The following is a 23,211-nucleotide window of genomic DNA, read 5'->3' as shown; positions in this document are numbered from 1 at the left end:
GGATTACATGCAATTCCACTCAATTATGCTAGACCTACTCTTAAACAGATACTTTTCCTCCGTTGAAATAAGCATATTAAACATGAATTAATATCCTAGAAATATTAAAACAAGAAATAAGCATACATAATTAAGAACAAGAATCAAGTATTTATCATGTAAATCAGAAATCAAATAATAAGATTCATCATAGGTTTCATCTTCCCTAGGTATCTAGGGAATTTAGTTCATAATCCTGAATGAAAATATCTCAAAGTCAGAATAACCACAAGACATAAAAAAACTCAATAAAACTTCAAAACAAATTAAAAGGAGATCTTCGATCTTGAAGGAGATCTGCTTCCGAGTTGATTTTAATGGTGTTCTTCAAGTGTTTTCTTCGATCTTCTCTGATTGCCCCCTTAGGTCTTCTTCTAAAAGGTATTTATAGACTTTAGAATGCTGAAAAAGCCTGAAAATTGAGTTTTTCTGCGTATTTGGGAAGTAGGTTGCGAAATCGACACCGGCTGGCACATGGGCGTGTGGCTAGCCCGTGTGGATCCTGAAAATAGTTTTTTTTGTCCGATTTTAGCTCATTTTTCACTCCTTTCACTCTCTTATACTTACCTAAGTATATAAACATGAATTTAAAGGATTAAAAGCATCAAATTCACTAATTTACATAATTAATCATCCAAAAACGTATCAAGAATGAGATTAAAATATGTTAATTTTATAGCTTATCAACAATCTTGAATATTTATCACATAATTTGAATTTTAACGATAAAATCATATTTCAAAGGTTAGAAGGAAAAGATACCGTTACCTTAATTCATAGTCGTATGAAATATAAAAAATAATTAATTTGCGAAAGCAAATCGAGATTGAATTATAGAAGCACAAAACGCAAAAGCTAAACGACGTTTGGCTTTTCTTTTCCTTTTGCCTTAGAAGTTCCAGCATTGCCTTTGGCTACGTTCGATAATACAATTACAGAAACTTCATTAATCACATAATTCAACACAATTCAACGAAATCAAACATGAATGCATTTAATTTAATTTATTCCTTCGCTACTTTAATATTCAAAACATTTATATTGCACAATTTATCCAATCGAATTTAGATCCAACTTAATAAATATAGTACAAGGACTTCCTATTACCATTATTCATGAACATATCCTAAAGTTTTCATCTTTTACAATTTAATCCTTAATAAAACGTAATTTATCAAACAATTACTACTTAATTCAAGCTTGATTCACTATCATTTAACACATTTCTATCATGTTGTTTCCTAATCTAACTAGCTTCACCCATGCAAGACTTAAACATTCAAATTCTCTAAGCTTTCAATAATGGTGGTTTGATTAAAACTCTATCACTTCTCAAATCTTATACATAGGTATTACTTATCATGATACAGTGACCAACTCTTAAATTAGTTTCTAGCCATTTGATCATTATACACTTTAGTTCCTGTACTATTTTCAAGAATCGATTTAATTCAATAAGACTTAATAATTTGACCTTCTCGATCCACTCTTGACTCGTACTTATTCTATTTTAATTATTTATTAACTTAATTAATTTTATCTAAAACTAAAGTTTTCAACACCATCACGAATTGATTCGTTACATATCTAAAGCGGCATATTGAAAAATTTAAGGTAATTTTTAGTTCTAAATTATTTATCCTATTATTGAGTATCAGACATATTAATAAATTGACTTTAATAATAGTGTGGTTTCCATTTGTTGTATTTAAATTGTGTTTAAATTAATTAAATTTGTTAACAATAATATAATTAAAATTTTTTAATTGATAAAGTTTTTTTCTAATTGATATCTTTAATGCTTTAGCCATGTTGTAATAGTGACTGATTGATTTTTCGTGTTTTTTTTTTAAAAATAATTAGCTGAAATATTATAAAGCACTAAAAGAGTCATAGGGAACAGGGAACAGGGACTCCCTCGGGCTTGTGCAAATTGAAAAAACATAATTCGGCCCAATTAAAAAACCCACAGAGATTATTTGGTAAAGCTGTTTTGGAAATGAAGCGATGCCTGAGCAAAAGTTGATTCCAGAAACCTCAGAAATAGACCTTTCTTCTCCCTTCTGTCAAATCTGGTCATCCTTCTCAACCGCTGCTGTAGGGATACTATTAACCATATAAGTACAATCAATTCATATAATTAAAGGGTATGTAAACTAATATATTATATACACATTAGGAATGTGTCTTTTATATTACCGCAAGCATTTTTGATGTTTGTTAAAAATGAAATGTTTTTATTAATTTATTATGCGAAAATTATTCAACTTACACTTTCTAATTTTCACACTTGAAATATTATTCAATGTGTAAGTGTGAAGATCAAAATTAAAATAAATTTGGTAAAAATTAATTAAAATAAAAAATTAAGAATAAAACTGTTTAAACACAATATACTTTTTCTTAAAATTGTTTATATTTTTTTCTTTCATAGATTTCAATTTTTTCTAAAATAATTTTTAAAATTATAATATATCTTTAAAATAAATTTTATGGTATACATATAATAATTCCGTGCAATGCATGCATAAAAAAGCTAGTATATAAAGGTCTTAATTGTGAAAACAATACACCAAATTAGCAATTGAAACTTAAAACAGCTTGTCGGACTCGGTTGCCCTGTCGTTTGTAGAATTAAAATGTTACCGGCAAAAATTTTTAATTTTGGTGAGGGATTCATCGACTTTAAATATTTCTCTTCAGGTTATCTCATGGTTGCAAGTAAGTGGCATACATGTCTGGAGTTGGTGGTTAGAATTTTTGCACGTCTAATAAGCTTTATAATCATTATATGCTCTATACTAATACTTCTTCCTTGAGTCGTTTATATTTTACTAACACTTGATAATCATAGTGTTGGATGCAGTATTAAAACATACACGTAAACAAAAAAAACCCATGTTAAAACTTTGAAAATAATATAGGTAACCTACAATAAAACCAAGCATAAATAAAAAGAAAAAAAGAAAAAGCGCAATCCACTTTATAACCAGCCCACTAAACTTCTTTATTTGATATTTGCTTCAGCATAGTTTTCTTCTTTGCCATAGTGCTTGTCTTCGTTCATGGAAGAAATTAAGAATTGCAAATGGAATCCATGGGAGTGTTTGAAATCTATTGAAATTGTTACCATTTGGAAAACAAAGTCAGATCCTTCTTTTCTCTCTTGTATTATCACTTGTTACATTTTAATCCTTCTTTATTTCCCTCCAAGCTTTTCTCTTAATCTCCAATTTTCTCTTCTTCTACTTTTAAGTGCTTCACTCTTGCTTTCTCTCCTTCGTCTTTGTTGTGCCATACAAAGAATCCAAACAGAAACCATAGCAAAAACAAGCCTTGTTGAAGCAATAAAAACAGGTTCTTCACCAAAAGAGATGAGTTTCGAAGAAAGGTTTGTGGAGTGGGACGTGAGAGCTCCGTTAGAGGTTATTTATGAAGATTATGAAGGAGAAGAAGCTTTGGATCGTGGTATTGAGAGGTACACTTCGTTGTCGCGTCGCTACTCGGAACCTGAACCAGATAGCTTGTTCTCGGAGATGGGGTTTCCGGTGATCAGAGAGTGGGTTTCGTCGGAGAAGAGGTGTTGGAGATGGGAAGAAGAAGAAGAGGAAGAAGAAGATAGAGAAGGACTGATAGAGATAGCTTTGGATTTTTATGGAGAAGAAGATAGCTTGATAGAGATTGATATTTCTTCCATTAAGGTTTAGGTTCCCTAATGTATTACTGTTCCATTTATAAGCTGTGATTAGATGTTTGCCAAACTTATTTTTATGTTTAAAAGGAGTGCATGAAATGCATACTTAAAAATAATTTATTCAATTTTGAAATTGAAAGGTACTCAAGAAATCTTATTACCTAAAATATTAAACCACAATGAAATTTTTTTTAGGGAGATGAAAAAATCACGACAAAATAAAACAAAAACCTAATAGTTGACCATGAGTTTCAATATTAAATTGAGTTTTTGTTATAGAAGCAAAGTTTATGTTTTTTCTTACCTTGTTTGCAAATGGCCAGCCAACATCATGCCAAAGCAAGCCTATTTTGAAGAATAAATTAAAAAAATCAACCTTATATTTAACTTAATTATTTCGTATTAATAAATAATAATTTTTTTTAAAAATAATTGTGATCTATTTTACAGAAAAAAAATTGTTATACCTACAGTGCACACCCCTACACGTGTCTTCCAATGAAGTTGATCCCTTAGCAAGCCATGTGTATTAATTAAGCTACTATACCTTCACTTTTTATCGTAAGCAAACCTAAACCTAGCAAACCTCACACAACATCATACCTTTATTGAACTTACATAGGATGCACGTGAGAAGTTCAGAATTATTGATTACCCAGCTGTCTTAAGACGTCATATCTTAGAATGTCACATCATTGTCATTGTCAGGAAACTAGATCAGATCTCAATGTCAATAGCATCTAAACACGTAGTTAATCTTGTCCCCCACTATAAAATGGCCTATGCAACAACTCACAGGACACTTCCTACATACACACACTACATCTTCTTCTTTCTCTCAACTCAACCCTCCAAAGACTACCATGTCTTCAATGGCTCTATATCAGCCCATTTTTAGTGGTATAAAAAATGACGATTTCGAAACCTCATTTTTTGATAACCAAGTCAGTAAATATTATTATTTAATATTTATGAGTCTATATTAATGTCATATTGAATTTCGGTGCAATAACTTTGTTGATTGAATGATTAATTAAGGTATAAGGACTAAGTCATAAAAAATGTAAAAATTAATCACTAATGATTTTTATTTGTTTAAAGGGTTAATTAGTATTAATCCAATGACCAAAGTGGGAATTTGGCCAATATTATTGATAGTGGACGGTTAGTGATGATACTTTTATTATAAAATATGCTAAGTTATATTTATATTATTATATGTATAATAGTTAAATAAAAAAAAAGACACAAAAGCTTAAACATTTCATTTATCTTTATTTATCATCTTCTTCTCATGAAAACAAAAGGGGGAGTTAGGGTTTGGCTTCAAAACTTTCGGTCTTTGATTGGGAAACTTAATTTAGTCATTTTCTTGTAATTTTTATCTTTTTTAGATTCTAGGAGCTGGATTTAGCTAGTCTAGGGACTATTTCGTGAAACTATTAAAGTTTATAAAGGCTATCATTGATGTGTTTTTGAAGCTTTTGTTGTTATTTGGTTAGATTTGAAGCTTAGATTGTAAAAGAACTAGTTTGTAAAGTAAAAGTTGTTAGTTTTGAACATAGGGACTAAAGTGTGTAATAATTTTAAATTTGGCATGAAATTTCTATAAACATAGGTTTTAATGGCCTATAGAAGGATGAAATTGAGATTGAATTCGAAATCAAAGCTCAAATTTGAAAGTTATGACATTTTTTTAGAGAATAAATTAAAATAAATGCAAAACTTGATAAATTATTCCATAGATGAAATTGAATTGGCACATAACTGTATTATGCTGTTAAATGATGTTTGCAATAGATAACTAAGTTAAATTATGATTTAGATCGAGATTTACAATAACCAACGTATTATGCAAAACTTCTTCACTTTTTCACGGTCCAAGAGCCGACTAAACTGTGTTTTGATACCAAACTTATAATACCCGATCCGATTAATCAAATCTGAATCTTAGATATTACCACACGAATATAGACACAAGCTTAATATACTTATACAATTTACAGATAATTACATCTTAATTACAAAATTTCAAACTAAAACATATAAGTATATACAAAGAGTAAATACAACTACAAAACATGGTAATTAAATTACAATAATATCTAAACTAAAATCCTAATCAATTATAGATACCTCAAAGTATGAACCTCTAAGTAACATTTCAATCTTTGGACATGCCGCCAAACTCACTTTGTATGCATAATAACCCGATACGCCACTTCTTGGCATATTTCTAGCATTGTCACTCCTGGCGCAATCCCACATCAACTCACCTATAACATAACACACACAGATAAGTTTATAAGAAATTAGCGAGGAAAACATCATTTACCTGAGTCATATCTACACATTACAACTGATAATTTATATAAACAATTCCATCATTCTTAACCTTCAACTTTGTCTCTTGTGAATGCTTCCTCAAGTTTTATCCCTTTATACACGTTAGATACCATACTTCACTCTAAAACCACTTCCTTCTCATTCAATGTCTTTGATACATCACTTATATCCTTCAAACTCTGAGTTAGCACCTCATCGTGATTCAAGAAGTAGCACATACATAGATGACAAGTACTTCGTTCGAATATACCAAGTTCACATCCTTATTCAACATACATTTTCAATATTAACCCATTACTTCTCTATATCCCTTCAATTATTTTTATTGTGTTTTAGTCTTATGAAATATTTTACCATATAGTCCATAGATATACTTCGTCCTTATTGATTTCACTAATTACGTTTATGAGCCATATAGAACTCACCACAAGGGAAATTCATTAGAATACGACATGAAGGCCTTATCATGGTACGCCACAAAGAACATCCTTCAAAGTTCTTTATTGAGAGTCCTATTAAGACACGCCACAAGGGCATTCTATCTGTAGTATGCCACAAGAGTTATCCCTTCATAATTCGCCATTAAGGCTATTCTCTCAGAGTTCACTACAAAGGCTATTCTCTCAGAGTTCACCGCAAAAGTTTTTTTCCTAACATGCTTATGATATGGATTTTCCTAAACTCATGTTTTGTGAGGTCTGTCCATCATCGTCCTAGAACAGGCAGAGAACCCCATTGGGTAATCATTTTCCTTTAGTTCCTTTTTAGAAGGAGTCATTGTCATGTCTTAATATACATGTAAGATTACCAGTCTAGGCTAAATCTGTGTCACATGTATCTTCGAGTCCGCAACAAATGCTAGAGCTCGGTTTCAAAATATATTTACTTGCAGACACTTCATACATCAAAACAAACTAAGCTCAATTTTTTTAATCCATAATAAGCAACCAATATCACACACATCCCATAACTTACATTTCAAAAATTCAGGTACAACCATGCTTCACCTTACATTACTCATGCATCATTCAACACTTGCTTGAACTCATCAGACTCTGTACCATATTTACACTTTATTCTCAACAATATTCACTCAATCATAGATATCCTTTAGGAATCACTTACTTTACCTACTATACCTTTCATGACATTGGCATCACCTTTCGATTTGTTCCACAAACATCAAAGTATGAACAGTACCACGCAAGAGCCAATTTAGAGACTCACTTGATAACTATAGGTAGCAGCTTGAACCCCAATCCAACATCCAACAAGGAACTGTAGCAACTACTGCTTATAAAACATAGGAACACCATTAAAACTCACTCATTTAACCTTTACCATCATTTCAAACATAGATAACCTTCATACAAAGCATTACATCTTCATTTTATTGTTCATGCACTCTTATAGACTTAATCTTTCATAACTTTAACATGCAGAGTCATAAAACTTACTTTGTCATGGAGTAATCATTGGTAAAATCTAGAATTTCAACTTCAGTGTAAAGGAGAAAGAAATATTGTTGGTTCCTTAAGATTCAAATAGCAACACTTTTGAAGAAGGAAGAAGAAAACTCCCCCTTTTCTTTAGCATGAATATATATAACCTAAGTTCCCATTGGAACTTGACACGTGTCACAAACTTTCAAGACTACCTTTATAAACGGTTTATAGCTATGAAAATCCAATATATATTTATATTTTTTTTCTTGGTTCGTCCATTTGTTTCATTCCCAACCACCTCATTAGAGCACGACTAGTATAGTAACTAAATAAACTATACGCACGATACTTTTGACGATAATCCCGACTTACAAAGTTCTCTATACTCTTACCAATATCATCTTCTTTACAACTTAATACATTCTGAGAAAATTCATTGCATAATATTTTGGTGTCTACTATGCGCCCAATCTATACTTCAAAACAATAATTTGGGCTAATAGATTACATCTTACAGATTACTCACTCTGCTCGCTAGAACATAAGACCCGCTAAAACTGGGTGATACATGCCAATTCACTTAAAGAGGCGGAGAATCAGAATAAGAATAAAATGGTAGGCTGACTGTTTGAGGAAGTAATTGTTCTAAGTAACCTTAGGGTGCTAAAAGTTGATCCCATTTTCATTGTTGATAAAGGTATTTATAAGACAAACCTTTTTGCCCAATAGTGTGATGTGGCAAATCATTATAAAGGAAGTTATCATCATCTTATATGTGAAGGGCATGCACCGTAAGACCCAATCCTTTATGCATTCGATCACTACAAGGTTGTTATGCTCAAGTAGGTCCTATATATATTCAAGGGCGTGTTCACACTTGATGGAGTGCTTACGTTTAGAAATTGAACGTTTGGCCATTCTGAGGAGAACGGAGGGCTAGGAGCCTTCTTGGTACAGTGTGTGGTTAAAAATACGAAGAAGATAATGTGTCCTTGTTTAAAGATGGTAGTCAAACAAGGCATCTTTTCAAGTAAAGCCAATAGAAGGTCAATGCTATCTATGCCACCGACACGTGCTTAGGAGGCAAGGGGTATAACAAACAATTTTACCAATACCCTTTGTACAAGCCCAATAAACAAACCAATAAACAAACCCAATAACACCCTGACCCAATAACCAAATTATAGGCCCATTTTCTGACCCAATTAGCCCCAAAATGGAAAACCCTAGCAGTTTTCCTTGCACCGCAGCCCTGCGCACCACCCCCTCCGCAACAGTAGCTTCCATTCGCGCGAGTTGCGCCTCCACTCGCGCCTCGCCTAGTACCTGCAGCAACACACACAAACAGAAGAGCAAAAATCGGGCCAACAAACAATAGAACAGATTTATTTAGATTTTTTTCTTTCTTTTTCTCTTTTCTATTTCGGCTATAAAAGGCCGATTTCAAGTACTGTAAAGCGGGGGGAGATATAGACAATAACAGAGAGATACACAGAGAAGAAGATAAAAAAACAATAAAATAGAAAGAGGTGAATCGCACCACTGTTTTCTTTTCATTTTTGCATCTTACGTTTTTTCTTTTTTTTTTGATTGTTTTTGTATAAATAAAATTAGAAAAGGGGGGAAAAAGGGGTTACCTCCGTTTTGAATCTGCTCAAGGGCAGTTAAAAGCCCGTCGTGTCACCTCTCCAATCACCATTCTCGGTGAAATCGCGGCGGAGGCGTGTTACGGCGGCGGCGCAAAAGGGGGCTAGGGCTGAAACCCTAGCAGAGGAAAAGGGGTGGCAACCCTTTCTTTTTTATTTTTTTTGAGTGTGCTGTAAACTGTTTTTTTAACATTTTTTTTGTTTAAATAATATTTTCGAAACGACGTCGTTTTCACTAAAGCAGACCCGCGCGGTGACCCGACCTGAAGGGGAGGATCCGGGCGTTGTTGCTTTTGATGGTACAATTGCGCATTTAGCCCCTGCCTTTTGCGACGCGCTTCAATTAAACCTGTTTTGCTTCTTTTTTAAATTGAGCCGCAGATTTTATTTTTATTTTAATTTGGCCCATCGCTGCCCCGCGTTTTGGAAGGAGGGGATAATTTCCCTTTTAGTCCTCCTCTGTTATGCGTGCATTCAAGTTGGTCCTGATTTTTAATTCATTCAAAATCTGCCCCATTTTTTTGTTTAGTTCGAATTAGTCCATTTCAAGCTATTTTTTTATTTTTTGTCTTTTATATTATTATCATTATACCATTTATTCATTTATTATCAATATTATTACTATATTCCTAAGCACGCATGCTCTTTATATAATATATGTTTTAATATATATATATATTCTAAGCTTTCTGCGCATATATTACATATATACATACTCTTTTTGTTTTTGTTTTACTTTCCTTATTTTTTTTATACTTTATACCATATATATATACATACAGGGTTTATAACATGGGCATTTTTTAATATACTCATGTTCCCATTTTAAAAAATCATTATAAAATTTTCATTATTTCACATATTCTATTATCTTTTGTATATACATATATATTTTCAAGTTTCACCAATACATGTATACTTTTTTTATTTCTGTAAATATATACATATGCATACTTTTATACTTTTATTTTATTTTTAATACATGTATTTCTATTTTTATTTGATGTATTTCATTCCTTCTTTTTGTTTGCAAATTTACTTGTATATTATACTTATATATATTTGTAAATGTTTATTCATATATGCTTGAAATTAGAATATTGGTTTCATGTTATACATTAACCCTTTTTTAGCATATCTTTTTTAAAAAATGTATATTTTGGTTTCGTCAAAGCATTAAAATCATCATATTTTATAAATTTCTAAAATATTTGGCATTCATGATTCTCGAGAAAGATCGTGTTCTAACTTACTGGATTGCGATTATTTTTCGATGAATTTAGAAATCCAAGTATTTGTTTTGCAATAAATTCACAAATTTCAAATAAAGCTTATTCTCGGGAATTCAAAAATGTTGGGTCCTAACTTACTGGTCATGACATTTTACTATCCCGAAATAAGAATTTCAAAAGCAAAAAGGCAATATTCGGTATTTTGAAGATTTAAAAATATTGTGCCCTAACTCACTGGGTGTGGTGTTTTATTTCTTTGAAATAAGAATGTCTTATTATTTTGATTCATTCATGAGATAAAAAGTTTTTTTAAAATCTTTTCAAATTTTCGACACCAAGACATTAAAGAACCAATTTGGTACCGATTTCGGGCGTTACGAGGGTGCTAATCCTTCCCCGTGCGTAACTGACTCCCGGACTCATTTTCTCAAATTTCATAGACCAAAATCATTTTAAGGTGAGCCGATCACACCTTAATAAAGGATCGGTGGCGACTCCAGTTTTTGTTTTTTTAAGTCGACAACTAAAAATTTTTATTTTCAAAAAACGGTTTCGACACCCTTGTGGTATTATAATCCTCCAACCCAACCTAATGTTAGAGCTTCATCAGCTGATCAGAGTTCAGAACATCGTTAGTCAAGATTTCAACAATAAAATGACATGCAAGAGAGAATGAAAGCTATAGAAGAGTAAATATATTAGAAACAAAGGAGATACGAAGAGTAACAAAATTTTATCCAATAACAAATAGATAGAAAGAGACAAGGAGACGAGAGAAATACAAGGAACAATAAGCTTATTGAAGAGTTGAGAGCAAATAGAGTTACTTAAGGGTAGGATTCGTTACAGAGAGGAGCTAGAAACTGTCCATTCTACATACAGACATCAACATGCAACAAGAGGTAATGATGATGTTGATGATATTTTAGAGGATAATGATAATGATAGTCAAAGTTGGAACTTAAGTAAGAACACACTAGAAGAAAAAATAGAGTGATTAGAAAAAAAAATGCATAACTTTTAGAAGTTTGATTCATCAGGGTTAGTTAAGAAGTATAAAATTGAACATTTATCTGAGGAGGGACTATATCATTGTGTACCACTAACATTTAAATTTCCAAAAGTGATGTATAATGGAAGAGTTGACCTTCAGGATCACCTAGCACATTATGTAAACCACATGAAAATTTTGGGTGCTTTAGATTAAGGCTCCATTTGTTTCACTGAAAATGGCTTCCGAAAAATGATTTCTAGAAAATGACTTAGTTTTTTGGAAAAGCTAATATTTTCTGGTGTTTGGATGAATTTGTGTAAAATATTTTCTGTTGTTTGTCAGATTTCCTGAAAAATATTTCATAAAAATTGTTTTCAATTAAACAAACATACAATTGAGGTTTATGAAAGGTTGTGAATATTTAAGGTGAAATTACAGTAAGCAATGAATCTCCATAATGTTAAGGATTAAATTGTAAAATGTGAAATTTATAATTGAAACAAGAGAAGAAATATGCATGAATTTTTTTTATGTGAAATAAGATATTATAATGAATTATTTGATTAAAGTGCTTATATAGTGAAAAATAAATTACATGGCAATAGGGACTAAATTGAAAAATGTACAAAAATTTAATATGTGAATAAGGAAATTATGATAAAAGTTTAATGAATGTGTTATGGGATTATTAAATATGCATAAAAAGTATTGTAAAAGTGAAATTGTGGAAAAATATGAAATTTTTATGATGACAAGGAATAAATTGTTAAACTTGGGAAAATATGTGAATGAAATAATAGAAGTGAAATACATAGAAATTTGATATGTGAAACAAGATATTGAGATGAATTATGTGATTAAAGTGTAACAAGAAAGAAAATTGATTTAATATGATTAATTAGTGAATATTGAACTTTTATGACAAAAAGGGACTCAATTGAAAAGTTATGAAAGTTTATAAAAATATTTGATAAGTGAAGAATGTAGTAGAGAATGTAACATCCCGGTGCTTTGACCTGACTTGACCTGAATCGAGGGTGTTACAGTAAATAGAGCCTTATCAATTTGGAAAATATCTTATAAAAAAAATTGGTAAAATATTTTACAGGAATAAAGGGATAATTTTACGTTGACTGGAAAATATTTTACGTTGACCATCCTATTTTACATGAAAGGTGAAAATATTTTTGGTGAAAACTTTTACATTCAAACAAAAGAAGCCCGAGCGAAGAATCCAAGGTATTTTCCATGAATATGAAAGATTCAACAGAAGCATGGTATTTGTAACTCGCACAACACTCTATCTTGAATTTTGAGCAATTGACAGGCTTGTTTATGAGTAGTTTTTTGACAAATAAAACATTGCAACATTGCCAGGGTATTTGATATCTATTAAGAAGCACGAAGATGTATCTTTGAGAGATTTTGTTGAAAGATTTAATGCAACAACAATGATCACTCGAGATGTTCTAAAGGATTTTGCTATACAAAATTTTATAAAATTTAATCATCAAAATGTAATTTAAACTATATATAAATAATTACTTTTGTTGTTTACTCCCAACATCAGTTGTTTTCGTTAGACATTTCAATTCCCAATTCTCAAATTTTTACTAATTTTTTTTTAAAATTTCCATTCAACTTATAAAATTGAATTGTCAATTTTTACAAGCATGATGAAATGTTAAATCAGCATGAAAAGAACTCTTAGGGACATATGAAAAAAAACAAAGACAAAAACATAATAATTAATGATGAATTTCAGTATGAGTAGAGTTTTGGGTATAGAAGCAAAGTTTGATGACCAACCCAACATTAGGCCAAAGCAAAGACTATTTTGGAGGAAAAAAAAGAAAAGAAAAAGTAGCCCAAGAAGGCGACGACTAAAGTTCGAATGAGTGCATGCATTCACTTTCTTAAATTGCAATGTAGATATCGAGACAAAGAAATAGAATAATGACGCTCTTCATTTCTTTTCATCTTACTCAATATTTATATATTTTATTAATTTAGTTTTAATTTTAATTTTTTTAATAAATTTAACCCTCAACATTTATAAATCTTATCAATTTGGTTTTAATTCTAAATTTGTTGATATTCAATGAGAGCTAAACTTTTTGTATTGTTTAAAATCATGATCAAAGTTATAGAATTTTGTAAATTATGAGGGTTAAATTTGTTATTATACCGATCAAAAGTTTCTTAATTGCTTAGTTTCCGAACAAATTAGATGAATAAAGGAGAAATAGACTTTTTCAAAGCTTTTATCCTAACAAGCTATCATTTCAATCTTAAAAATCTTATTGAGGTTGAATGCTTTGAATATAGCTAAACTTCATCCACCCAATTCTTGTTGGATTGCATGGCCTTTTTAAATCAATTGGATTTCAGATTAGTTGTGGATTATGTCTACTCTAACCAAGTTTTTCTCAAAAAATCTATTAACGATGTGTAGACTCAGAAGGTTAATTTCTAATTTCACCGTAAACTATGACAGACTTTTATAATTTTTTTAATAATAATTCTGAAAAAGTTATAAAAATATAAAAGAATCTGAAAATTCTTTATTTATTTTTTGAATTATAAAAATCGTTTTTTTGAATTTATAATAATGTCATTTTTTTAAATTAATAAAACTCTAAAAGTTTAGTATAGATTAAAATTTTTCTCTTTTTCTTTTTCTAATGACAACCCATCCACTTTCTAAAAAAACTCCTTTATCTTTTCAAGCCCCCCACTATCGCCGTCGCTTGAACCACCATGTCGGTGTCCTCTTCGACTGAAAATAAGACTAACAATTATATTGATAAGATTGGTCCTGAAACAGAGTTTGGTCCAATTATATTTACATATGTCTTAACCAATAACACAACAATTATGTTTTTGTTGGATTTTTAATTAAATTCAATTGTTTACATATTGAAAATTCCCTTATTTTTCTCTTCCAACGGCTTAATATATCTCAATTTTTTCTCTCAAAAATCTTAAAATTATATATAAATTTTAATTTAATGTATAAATTTTAATTTAATTTAATTGTACACATGAAACTTTCATTATAGTTTAAATCTTAATTAAATCATACACATTCAAATAAATATATCAATTTACTTTTTATTTTAGATAAAATATAATTATATGTGTACGTAATATATAAAAATAAAATGAAGTTACATGAATAATTGTGTTAATAATTTGTGAAAATTGGATCAAATCAAAATTTAATTTATAAAATTGCACAAAATCAAAGTTCATATATAAAATTGCATATTAAACTAAAATTTAGGTATAATTTTACGATTTATCCCAAATAATTAAACTTTCATTGAAATGAAAAATTAGCTTTCAAATTAGCTTAAAATTGATTTATATGTATAATTATAATCAAAATCAATCATTACAATGCACAAATAAATAAATTAATTTTTTTAATAATGTAAAATTAAAATTATGTAAATTACTTGATACATAAAATAAATAATATATCGTTAAAAGTATTATGGAGGTCCTTGTACTAGGAGTCGGATTGCATTTTGTCATTCTTCTAATAAAAGAACAAAACCAATCCATGTACATTAGATTAAAGACCAAACTGATCTTTTTGATAAAAATTCCATCCATTACTACTATACGTCAGAATGAGGTACACATGACACGTTACCTGTAACTGTCTAGTTATTCTATTAGGCACACCAATTTTTAACAATAGAAATGGATGTAATTTTTAACAGAAAGTACCAATTTACTCTTTGATCTAACATACAATAACTAATTTGTCTATTTTTTAAATAAATGAGGCAAAATACAATTTAACTCATAATATAAGGGCGTCCATGATATTTTTGTCAAAATGTATCATAAAACTAAAAATGGATCAGGTTAAATTAGAGTTAAATCTAGAATGTTGGGCTTATATTATCAAGCTGGATTTTTAAACCGATCTACTTTTTAAAAAACTAATTTTAAATACGATGGTCACCTAAAATGAAATCCTTGCAATTTCGTCACTCAACTTTTAGGATGCTTTCATTAAGTCACTCAATCATTAAATTTCTGACGATAGTTAAGCATACACACCACATCATATTCACACTTTCATTTTGAACACCCAAAAAATATAATTTTTAAAGTATTGATTAGGGTAAAAAATATTAAAGATTAAAGTGAAAATGCGGTAGAAACTAAAATAATACATTAAAAATTATCAAATTGTACTTCTTTACCCTCTTGCCTAAAATCTAAATTTCTTTCTTTCTTTCTTTTTTTTCAATATTGAAATTTTAAATTTCAAAACATCAAAATCAATTAATTAAGTTATTGATTAGTTAAATTAATTAATTTTATCTTTCATGCCAAACAAGATATTAATTTAATTGATTGCAATGATTTTTCTTTGTTTTTAACTAAGTGTGGAAGATTCGGGATTATATAACCAAAAGAAATTTAAGTTTCGCGGAAAATTATTAAATTTAGATATGAGTTATAAAGTTGATTTCATTAAAAATAATATGGAAACATAAAGTAAAATTTTAATTAATTTAAATATTACAGTAACAAATCGGTTAACATTATCAAGGGATAAAAAAATTAAACAATTTATTCAATTGATTTTTATATTTTGAAATTTAAAATTTAAAATTTGAAAAAAAATTAAAATTTTTGACAATGTTCAAATTTGATAATTTTTAATGCATTATTCTAGTTTTTACCACTTTAACTCTTAATTTTTTTAACCCCAATCAATACTTTAAAAGATAATTTTTTTTGGTGATCAAAATGAAAGTGTGAACATAATGTGAGTGTACAATTAACAACCATTAGAAATTTAATAGTTGGAGGACTAAAATGAAAGTGTCCTAAAAGTTGGGTGACCCACCTAGGTAGTTTACCCTTTTAAATATAATATCTGCCTTCTAGGCCTTTCTAGAGACTTTAGCTTTTAATATAATTAAAGACAAGGCTGGACAAAATAACAGCAATGGCGTGAAGCCCAAACAAGAACCAATCAAAATTAGGTCCAAAAGTACTCCACTTTACTTCTTCTTCGATATTCTTACAAGCCCATTGAGGTTGTTGCCGCGATCTCTTCTTCTTCTTCTTCTTCCTCCTCTTCGCGCCGCTAGGTTTTACCAAATTCAAAGCAAAGTGAATGAAGGTCTTTCGGGCAAATATGAAAACGCGTGCCACCTTTGACTGTTAATTAGAAAGGGATACATCCATGAGAAAATGCATTCAACAGCTTCTTCTTCTTCCTCTTCGTCGTCTTCCTATTCTATTATTCAACGTCTTCGCTCTTTAGCGTCTTCAAAGCTACCTTTCTTTACCTTTATTTCCCTATATCTCCATGTCCAGGTTCATCTCTTTTCCCTTTCCATTTTTTTAGCTTTCTTTAATTAAAAGATTCTGGGTTTCTTTTCTTGCCGGGGTTACTTTTCCTGGGTCCAGTTTTTTTTTCTGGGATTGACTTCTGTGGGAGTTTAGGGTTTGTGTGTTTTGAAGCTTTTTATGCGATTGGTTTCTCTGGGAGTTTAGGGTTTATGTGATGATCACCTTAATTAATGGATTTCACAGTGAATTGTTACATCGAGGGTTTGAACTTCTGGCAAATCTGTTTTCAATAGCTTGGTATGTTGAATTTAAAGAATTAAATTAAGAAAGATTAATTCTTGGTGCAATGTTGTCTGAAATTTGATAATTGGAGTTTGAATACTTGCCCTTTCTGATTAAGAATTTAGAAATGCTTCCAGGGTTTATAGAATTTACTTGTTAAATGATGAGAGAATTGTTGGGATGCAGATTTTTGACGTTTGCCAATATTAGGAAAGCTGCACAATATGCTATTTCGAACCCAACAACGAGCCATTCGGAATTTAGGAAGTATGGAACAGTTGTTACTATCGGGTTGCTGTTGCCGCAGTATAGAGTGCACTCCCATTATGGGTTCAACATTGGAGGAAAGGCTCCATGGGTATTGCAGAATACCAAGGAAGGGATATCTCGAGGTTATTTTGCCCGGAACCATTCATTCTTTTCCGCGAGTAGTGCAGTGACTCATCATGCACAAGTTGCTTGGAAAAAATTCACCCGTAAATGTTCTTCGAGTTGTCATACATTCCCTTACATAAGGATGGCTCAAGCAGTAAGCTTAGCATTGTCCCGCTCTCACTTGATAGTTCCTGGTATTTTTGGCTTGGGAGGCGGACGACTGGCATTGGCGCAGAGGAAGGTAGTAGAGACAAATTATTACCCATCACCAAATTCTTTGTATAGTCGTGCTCAAGATGGTCATGCTTTTGTTTCTTCTATACTACTTTCAGTGATAGAAGGTGTTATCTTGCTAGTGAGGGCTATCTATCTTACAATTTTGTTCTCTCCGAGTATAATAATGGCACCATTTGCCGACTCTTGTGGCCTCAAATTCAGGAAAATATGGCTTGAAGTCGTGCATCGCACACTAGAAACGGCAGGTCCAGCATTCATAAAATGGGGTCAATGGGCAGCAACGCGACCAGATCTCTTCCCTAAAGATTTATGCACCAAGCTTTCAGAGCTTCACAGCAGGGCTCCTGAACACAGCTTTGCTTTCACAAAGAAAACTATTGAAAGAGCATTTGGCCGTAAGCTTTCTGAAATATTTGACAGTTTCGAAGAGGAACCGGTGGCTTCTGGAAGTATAGCTCAGGTGCACCGGGCTTCTTTGAGATTCCGTTACCCTGGTAAAAGGGTCAAGCCCATGTTAGTGGCAGTAAAGGTTAGACATCCTGGTGTTGGTGAATCAATTAGGAGAGATTTTATGATTATCAACTTGGTGGCGAAATTATCAAAGTTCATTCCAACTCTTAACTGGTTGAGATTGGATGAGAGTGTCCAGCAATTTGCTGTTTTCATGATGTCTCAAGTTGATCTTGCCAGGGAAGCTGCCAATTTGAACCGTTTTATATATAATTTCCGAAGCTGGAAAGATGTTTCTTTTCCTAAGCCTGTCTATCCACTTGTGCACCCTGCTGTTTTAGTGGAAACGTACGAACAAGGGGAAAGTGTTGCACGCTATGTTGATGAATTTGAAGGATATGATATGGTTAAGGCCAAACTTGCTCATATTGGAACTCATGCGCTTTTAAAGATGCTTTTGGTAACTGCTTTGAATTGGTTTACTTATGTTTCTGTAAAATTTTAATTAATGATTATTGGTTCCCATTGTGTTGTTTATTTGAAAAGTAAGAGTATGGTTCGATACTGGTAACCAAAAGATTATGTCTTTTCTTCCAGGTCGACAACTTCATTCATGCTGACATGCATCCTGGAAATATCCTTGTTCGGGTGTCTCATAGCAAGGCTTCTCGAAAACGGCTCTTTAAGTCAAAGCCTCATATCATTTTCCTTGATGTAGGCATGACTGCTGAACTTTCTAAAAGTGATCGTATAAATTTATTGGAATTTTTTAAGGCTGTTGCTCGAAGAGACGGTCAGACTGCTGCTGAGTGTACACTTAGATTATCACAGCGACAAAACTGCCCAAACCCAAAGGCTTTTATTGAGGTGATGTAAATAACATAATCTGAGTTGTCCTAAAGGCTTTTAGGACGTTGAGGAGTTTGGAAAATGCTTTCTTTGTTATCTTCTTATTTTCCCATTTAGTCTACCCGTTTCAAATGCTTTCTTTTACGCTCCCTATCTATACTGGTTTGTCAGTTTAGATGAATTCTGAACAATCTATCCTCTAAAGTCTTAAGTTACATCTTTATTCTACCATCCAACCTCCCTTCGTTTTCCATATAATTTGTTCATCTCTATATCTGTGTTATCTCTGCTCAGTTTTCTAATATCTTGTTTTAACAGGAAGTAGATGAAGCATTCACTTTTTGGGGTACCCCGGAGGGTGATCTAGTCCATCCAGCTGAATGCATGGAACAACTGCTTGAGAAAGTAAGGCGTCATAAAGTCAATATTGATGGCAACGTATGCACTGTTTTGGTCACCATGTTGGTTCTTGAGGTAACTCCATTTCATGCAAGTCCAAAATTTTCATTTAGAGCCTTTGACCAACCAATTGAGATGTCTTTTTCAACTCCGTTTCCCCTTGTGAGAATTCCTTGTCTGCATGTCATGCATTGTACTTTATGTCTTCTTGAGGGAAACAAAATAAATCATGACTAGTTGAGCCTGGAAGTTAAGAATGGGAATGTATTCCCATATCGGGATTGTTTCCTTCTGCTCCTAGGTTTGACTTGCTGAAATGTCTGTATGTTAATTAATTCCATTATATCATGTTTCGATGCTCGTTTAAATTTGTAGGGTTGGCAAAGGAAACTTGATCCAGGATATGACGTAATGGAAACACTACAGACGCTGCTACTCAAAGCGGACTGGGCAAAATCTCTTTCCTACACCATCGATGGGCTGATGGCTCCATGAGAGAGATCTTTAGGTTCATATGTTTCTGTTTCTATAAAACAATTTTGATAGAGCTAAGACAATATACCTAGTGTTGAAAAGCAAATTTTTGAGCTAATCTGAAATGTCATCCTCTTCTGTAATTATTTGTTACTTTCAACAATTCATTGCTGTTATATTTATATCTTAGTCTCCCATAACAGAGAACAGTGGAAGAAAGGGCTAAACCAGAGAAAATGAAGTGTAGAAAGCTATTCTTTTTCTTCAAATTATTTGTTTTATCACATTGAAGCACCATTATCTTTCTCCTTGAATGAAAATGTATCACCATTCTGGTAGGATTCGACGGTTGAGGCTGGTAATGCTCCACTCTTCCATCTGCTTGTCTGCTATCCCTCCATTGATGACTGAATTTTCCGGCACGTGTTGTAATTCACTATTGTAGCCAGTATATGATATGGCACAAGATCTTTGAATACACTAGCTTCTCATGTTCAAGTATTACCATCATGGTTTAAACAATTTTGCAGGCTGCAGGGTTGAGGAGTCTTGACGATATACTGAGGGGGGTGGAGCTCAGCGATCGCTTTGCTGCTCAGTGTTGGAAAAATGAAAAGAAATATATTCACTTTGATTCAATAGTACTGGAAGTTGGAATATCGTTCCAACGCCACCATCGAACGCCATGCATCAAAATCTAACAGCCTTTGCTGTTGCTCTTCTTCTTCCTTTTTGCTCCCATTAACAACCACAAAGATTTGGCTGATAATTAAAACCCAAATACTGAAAGTTTTTCAGATTTTTTTGGTTGAAATCGGGAAATCTACCGCCAACAACAATAACTAATCTTCATTGTCACAGGTACTCTTTAAAGAAGTAAATGAAGTAAATGGCCATACATAATCGACGATAATGATTAATCCCGTCAGCAGCCAAAGATCCCATCAGCGTAATACTTGGCTTTGTAAATTCTACTAGGAAGAGAATCGGAATTAGAAACAAGTCGCTAACATTGTTGCATAACTAAACCCATACTTTCATATTTTTCCGAAACACATACCTTGTCCCAAGACGCCTAATAATACCCTTTCTTGTACCCGATTCTGAGCTCCACCAAAATGAGCTCATCATTTTTCGGAGTGCCTTGCAAGTATCCAATGGAATTAGGAAAACACTCCTGCAATACACTGGTAAAGCTTGGGCCGCAGTTTCGATAACAACTTATTCTTCCAACTAAAGATCCGTTTAGGTGTTCACGGATGAAAGACAGAAGCCTTGCTATGAGACACTAGAACATGGTTGTCTGCAGAGTGTTGTAGTGAATGGGATAACTAAGGTTGATTTCACATAAAGTTTGGAGATGCAAGTAAAATAATAGAGAAGGTCGCTCTAAAGAAGTAGGGTGCTTTAGTTTTACATAGGATGAAAAAGGTTTTTGAGCATCTATACTCATCCACTTTTGATTAACCAAACATTAATTCAATTAAAAAAAATTATAGTTTCCTTTTTGTTTTGAAAAAAAAGGAGAGAGATGAAGAATGTAGATATTATTTAATATAAAATTTTAAATATTTTTATTAATAGTATTCAAAATTTATGGTTATATAAATTATAAATTCACTTGGAATAATTATTTTAAAAATAAAAAAAAATTACAGAAATAGATTTAAGATGCTACTATATATATATATTTATGAAAACATATGAGAAATCTTAAATCCACTTATAAAAATTGTTTTATTCCAGTAACCGTATATAAAGTAATTGCCCACCCACTTCACTTATAACTTTGTATTTTTTCTTATTTCTAATTCACATAATTTTTCTTTTTCCATTTTCAATTTCTCACCCCATTGATTTATAATTACTTTACTCTTTTTTAGAAAACGCGTTTATCTATTATCTCTCATGTAATTTGTTTCGGGTAAATTACAAGAGTAGTCATCTAATTATACATTTAGTTCTATCTTAGATTTTCTTTTTCGATTTAGTCACCTAATTTTTTTAAATTAAATATTTTAGTCATTCTCCTATTATGTAATGATCTAATTTTAGTGGTATCAGAAAATACAATTTTGAAACCTCATTTCCATAAACCCAGTCCATAAATATTAAATATGAATATTCACGAGGATAATATAAAAATATATTAAGTTTGGTCGAGTAATTTTGCCAAATAATGGTTAATTAAGCTTTAGGAACTAAATTGTAAAAGTTTAATCACTATAAGTTTTTAATTGGCTAAAGACTTAGGGACTTAAATAGCAATTAGTCAAAGGTTTAAAATGATAATTAAACCATTTTCAATAGGAGTTAGTGGATAATGATGGAAGATTCCACTAAACTTGATTAAATATGGATTAATTTTATTAAAACATGATTAAATTAAGCAATTAAGGATTAATTATGGTATAAAAAACAAATGATAGTGGGATGTTATCATCTTCTTCACTTCTCTTAACCGTACAAGCATAGGAAACCTAAGGAAGAAACCATTTTTGAAGCTTCCGTATTCGGCCATTAATTAGTAAGTGAATTCAACTCATTTTCTTGTAATTTTTTATGAATTTGAAGTCATGAGAGCTTCATTTAGCTAGCTCACGTACTAATTTGTGAGACTGTTAAAGTTTTAAAAGGTTGCCATTGTTGATTTCTTGAAGAATTAAGCTTGAAATTGATAGAGTTTAAGCTTAGATTATAAAAAATGACTAGATTGTAAAGTTAATTTAGCTTTTTGTTAATCTTGTTACATTAGGACCAAATTGAATAAATGTAAAATTTGTCATGAAATTATGTTAAAAGTAGAAAGCATAAGACCCTTAATGATAATATATGAGATCAAGTTTTAATCTGAAGCTTGAATCAAAAGTTATGCTTATCCCGAGTTTAAGGACTAAATTGAATAAAATGTAAAATTTGAGAGAAATCAAAAAGTAAATTTCTATAGGATCATGCATATCATAGCTTAGTATGAAAATTTTTTCTATTGATTGGTAATATGGAATAGTTGTATAGATTAAGATTTGGATCAAAGTGAAGTTAATCAAGGAAAAGCTAAAATTGTTTTTTAGTCCGTAAAGAATCAACTTGTTTTGGTGTTTTGAATAGGTAAGTTCATATGGAACTTACTATCTTATTTTACGTTATGTGTGATTTTTTGTGTTTGATTTTATTTATATGCTTAAATATAGTTAGAACATTAGTGAATTTAGCATGTATAACTAGTAAAGAACCAAATTGAAAAGTTATGCGATCATCAGATATTATGTAATAGTACATGGTACAAATGTGAAAGTTGATTGATTATAGGACAAGTAAATGAAATATGTGATGATATGAATTATGGATGATTACAAAGGTTGGTAATGAGATATATATACAACAATGATATCCGTATGAACTTAGTAAAAGGTTATGATAT

General features: G+C 31.3%; 2 protein-coding genes across 2 annotated transcripts; both read left to right on the top strand.

Moving 5' to 3' along the window:
* Nucleotides 1-3,104: 3,104 nt before the first annotated feature.
* On the top strand, nt 3,105-3,746 carry LOC107892947 (uncharacterized). Its single transcript, XM_016817962.2, has one exon. The coding sequence runs from the start codon at nt 3,105-3,107 to the stop codon at nt 3,744-3,746; it is 642 nt and encodes a 213-aa protein (XP_016673451.1).
* A 12,629-nt stretch (nt 3,747-16,375) lies between these two features.
* Nucleotides 16,376-19,972, top strand: LOC107891795 (uncharacterized aarF domain-containing protein kinase 2). Its single transcript, XM_016816708.2, has 5 exons — nt 16,376-16,748; nt 17,193-18,528; nt 18,666-18,935; nt 19,236-19,391; nt 19,692-19,972. Exons 1-5 carry the CDS (start codon nt 16,741-16,743, stop codon nt 19,809-19,811), a joined length of 1,890 nt encoding a protein of 629 aa, XP_016672197.2. The 5' UTR covers nt 16,376-16,740; the 3' UTR covers nt 19,812-19,972.
* Nucleotides 19,973-23,211: the final 3,239 nt, after the last annotated feature.

The sequence above is a fragment of the Gossypium hirsutum genome, chromosome D09, assembly GCF_007990345.1.
Source record: "Gossypium hirsutum isolate 1008001.06 chromosome D09, Gossypium_hirsutum_v2.1, whole genome shotgun sequence".
Taxonomy (NCBI): Eukaryota; Viridiplantae; Streptophyta; class Magnoliopsida; order Malvales; family Malvaceae; genus Gossypium; species Gossypium hirsutum.
Note: the sequence above shows the minus strand (reverse complement) of the source record. Positions and strands in the feature narration are given on the sequence as shown.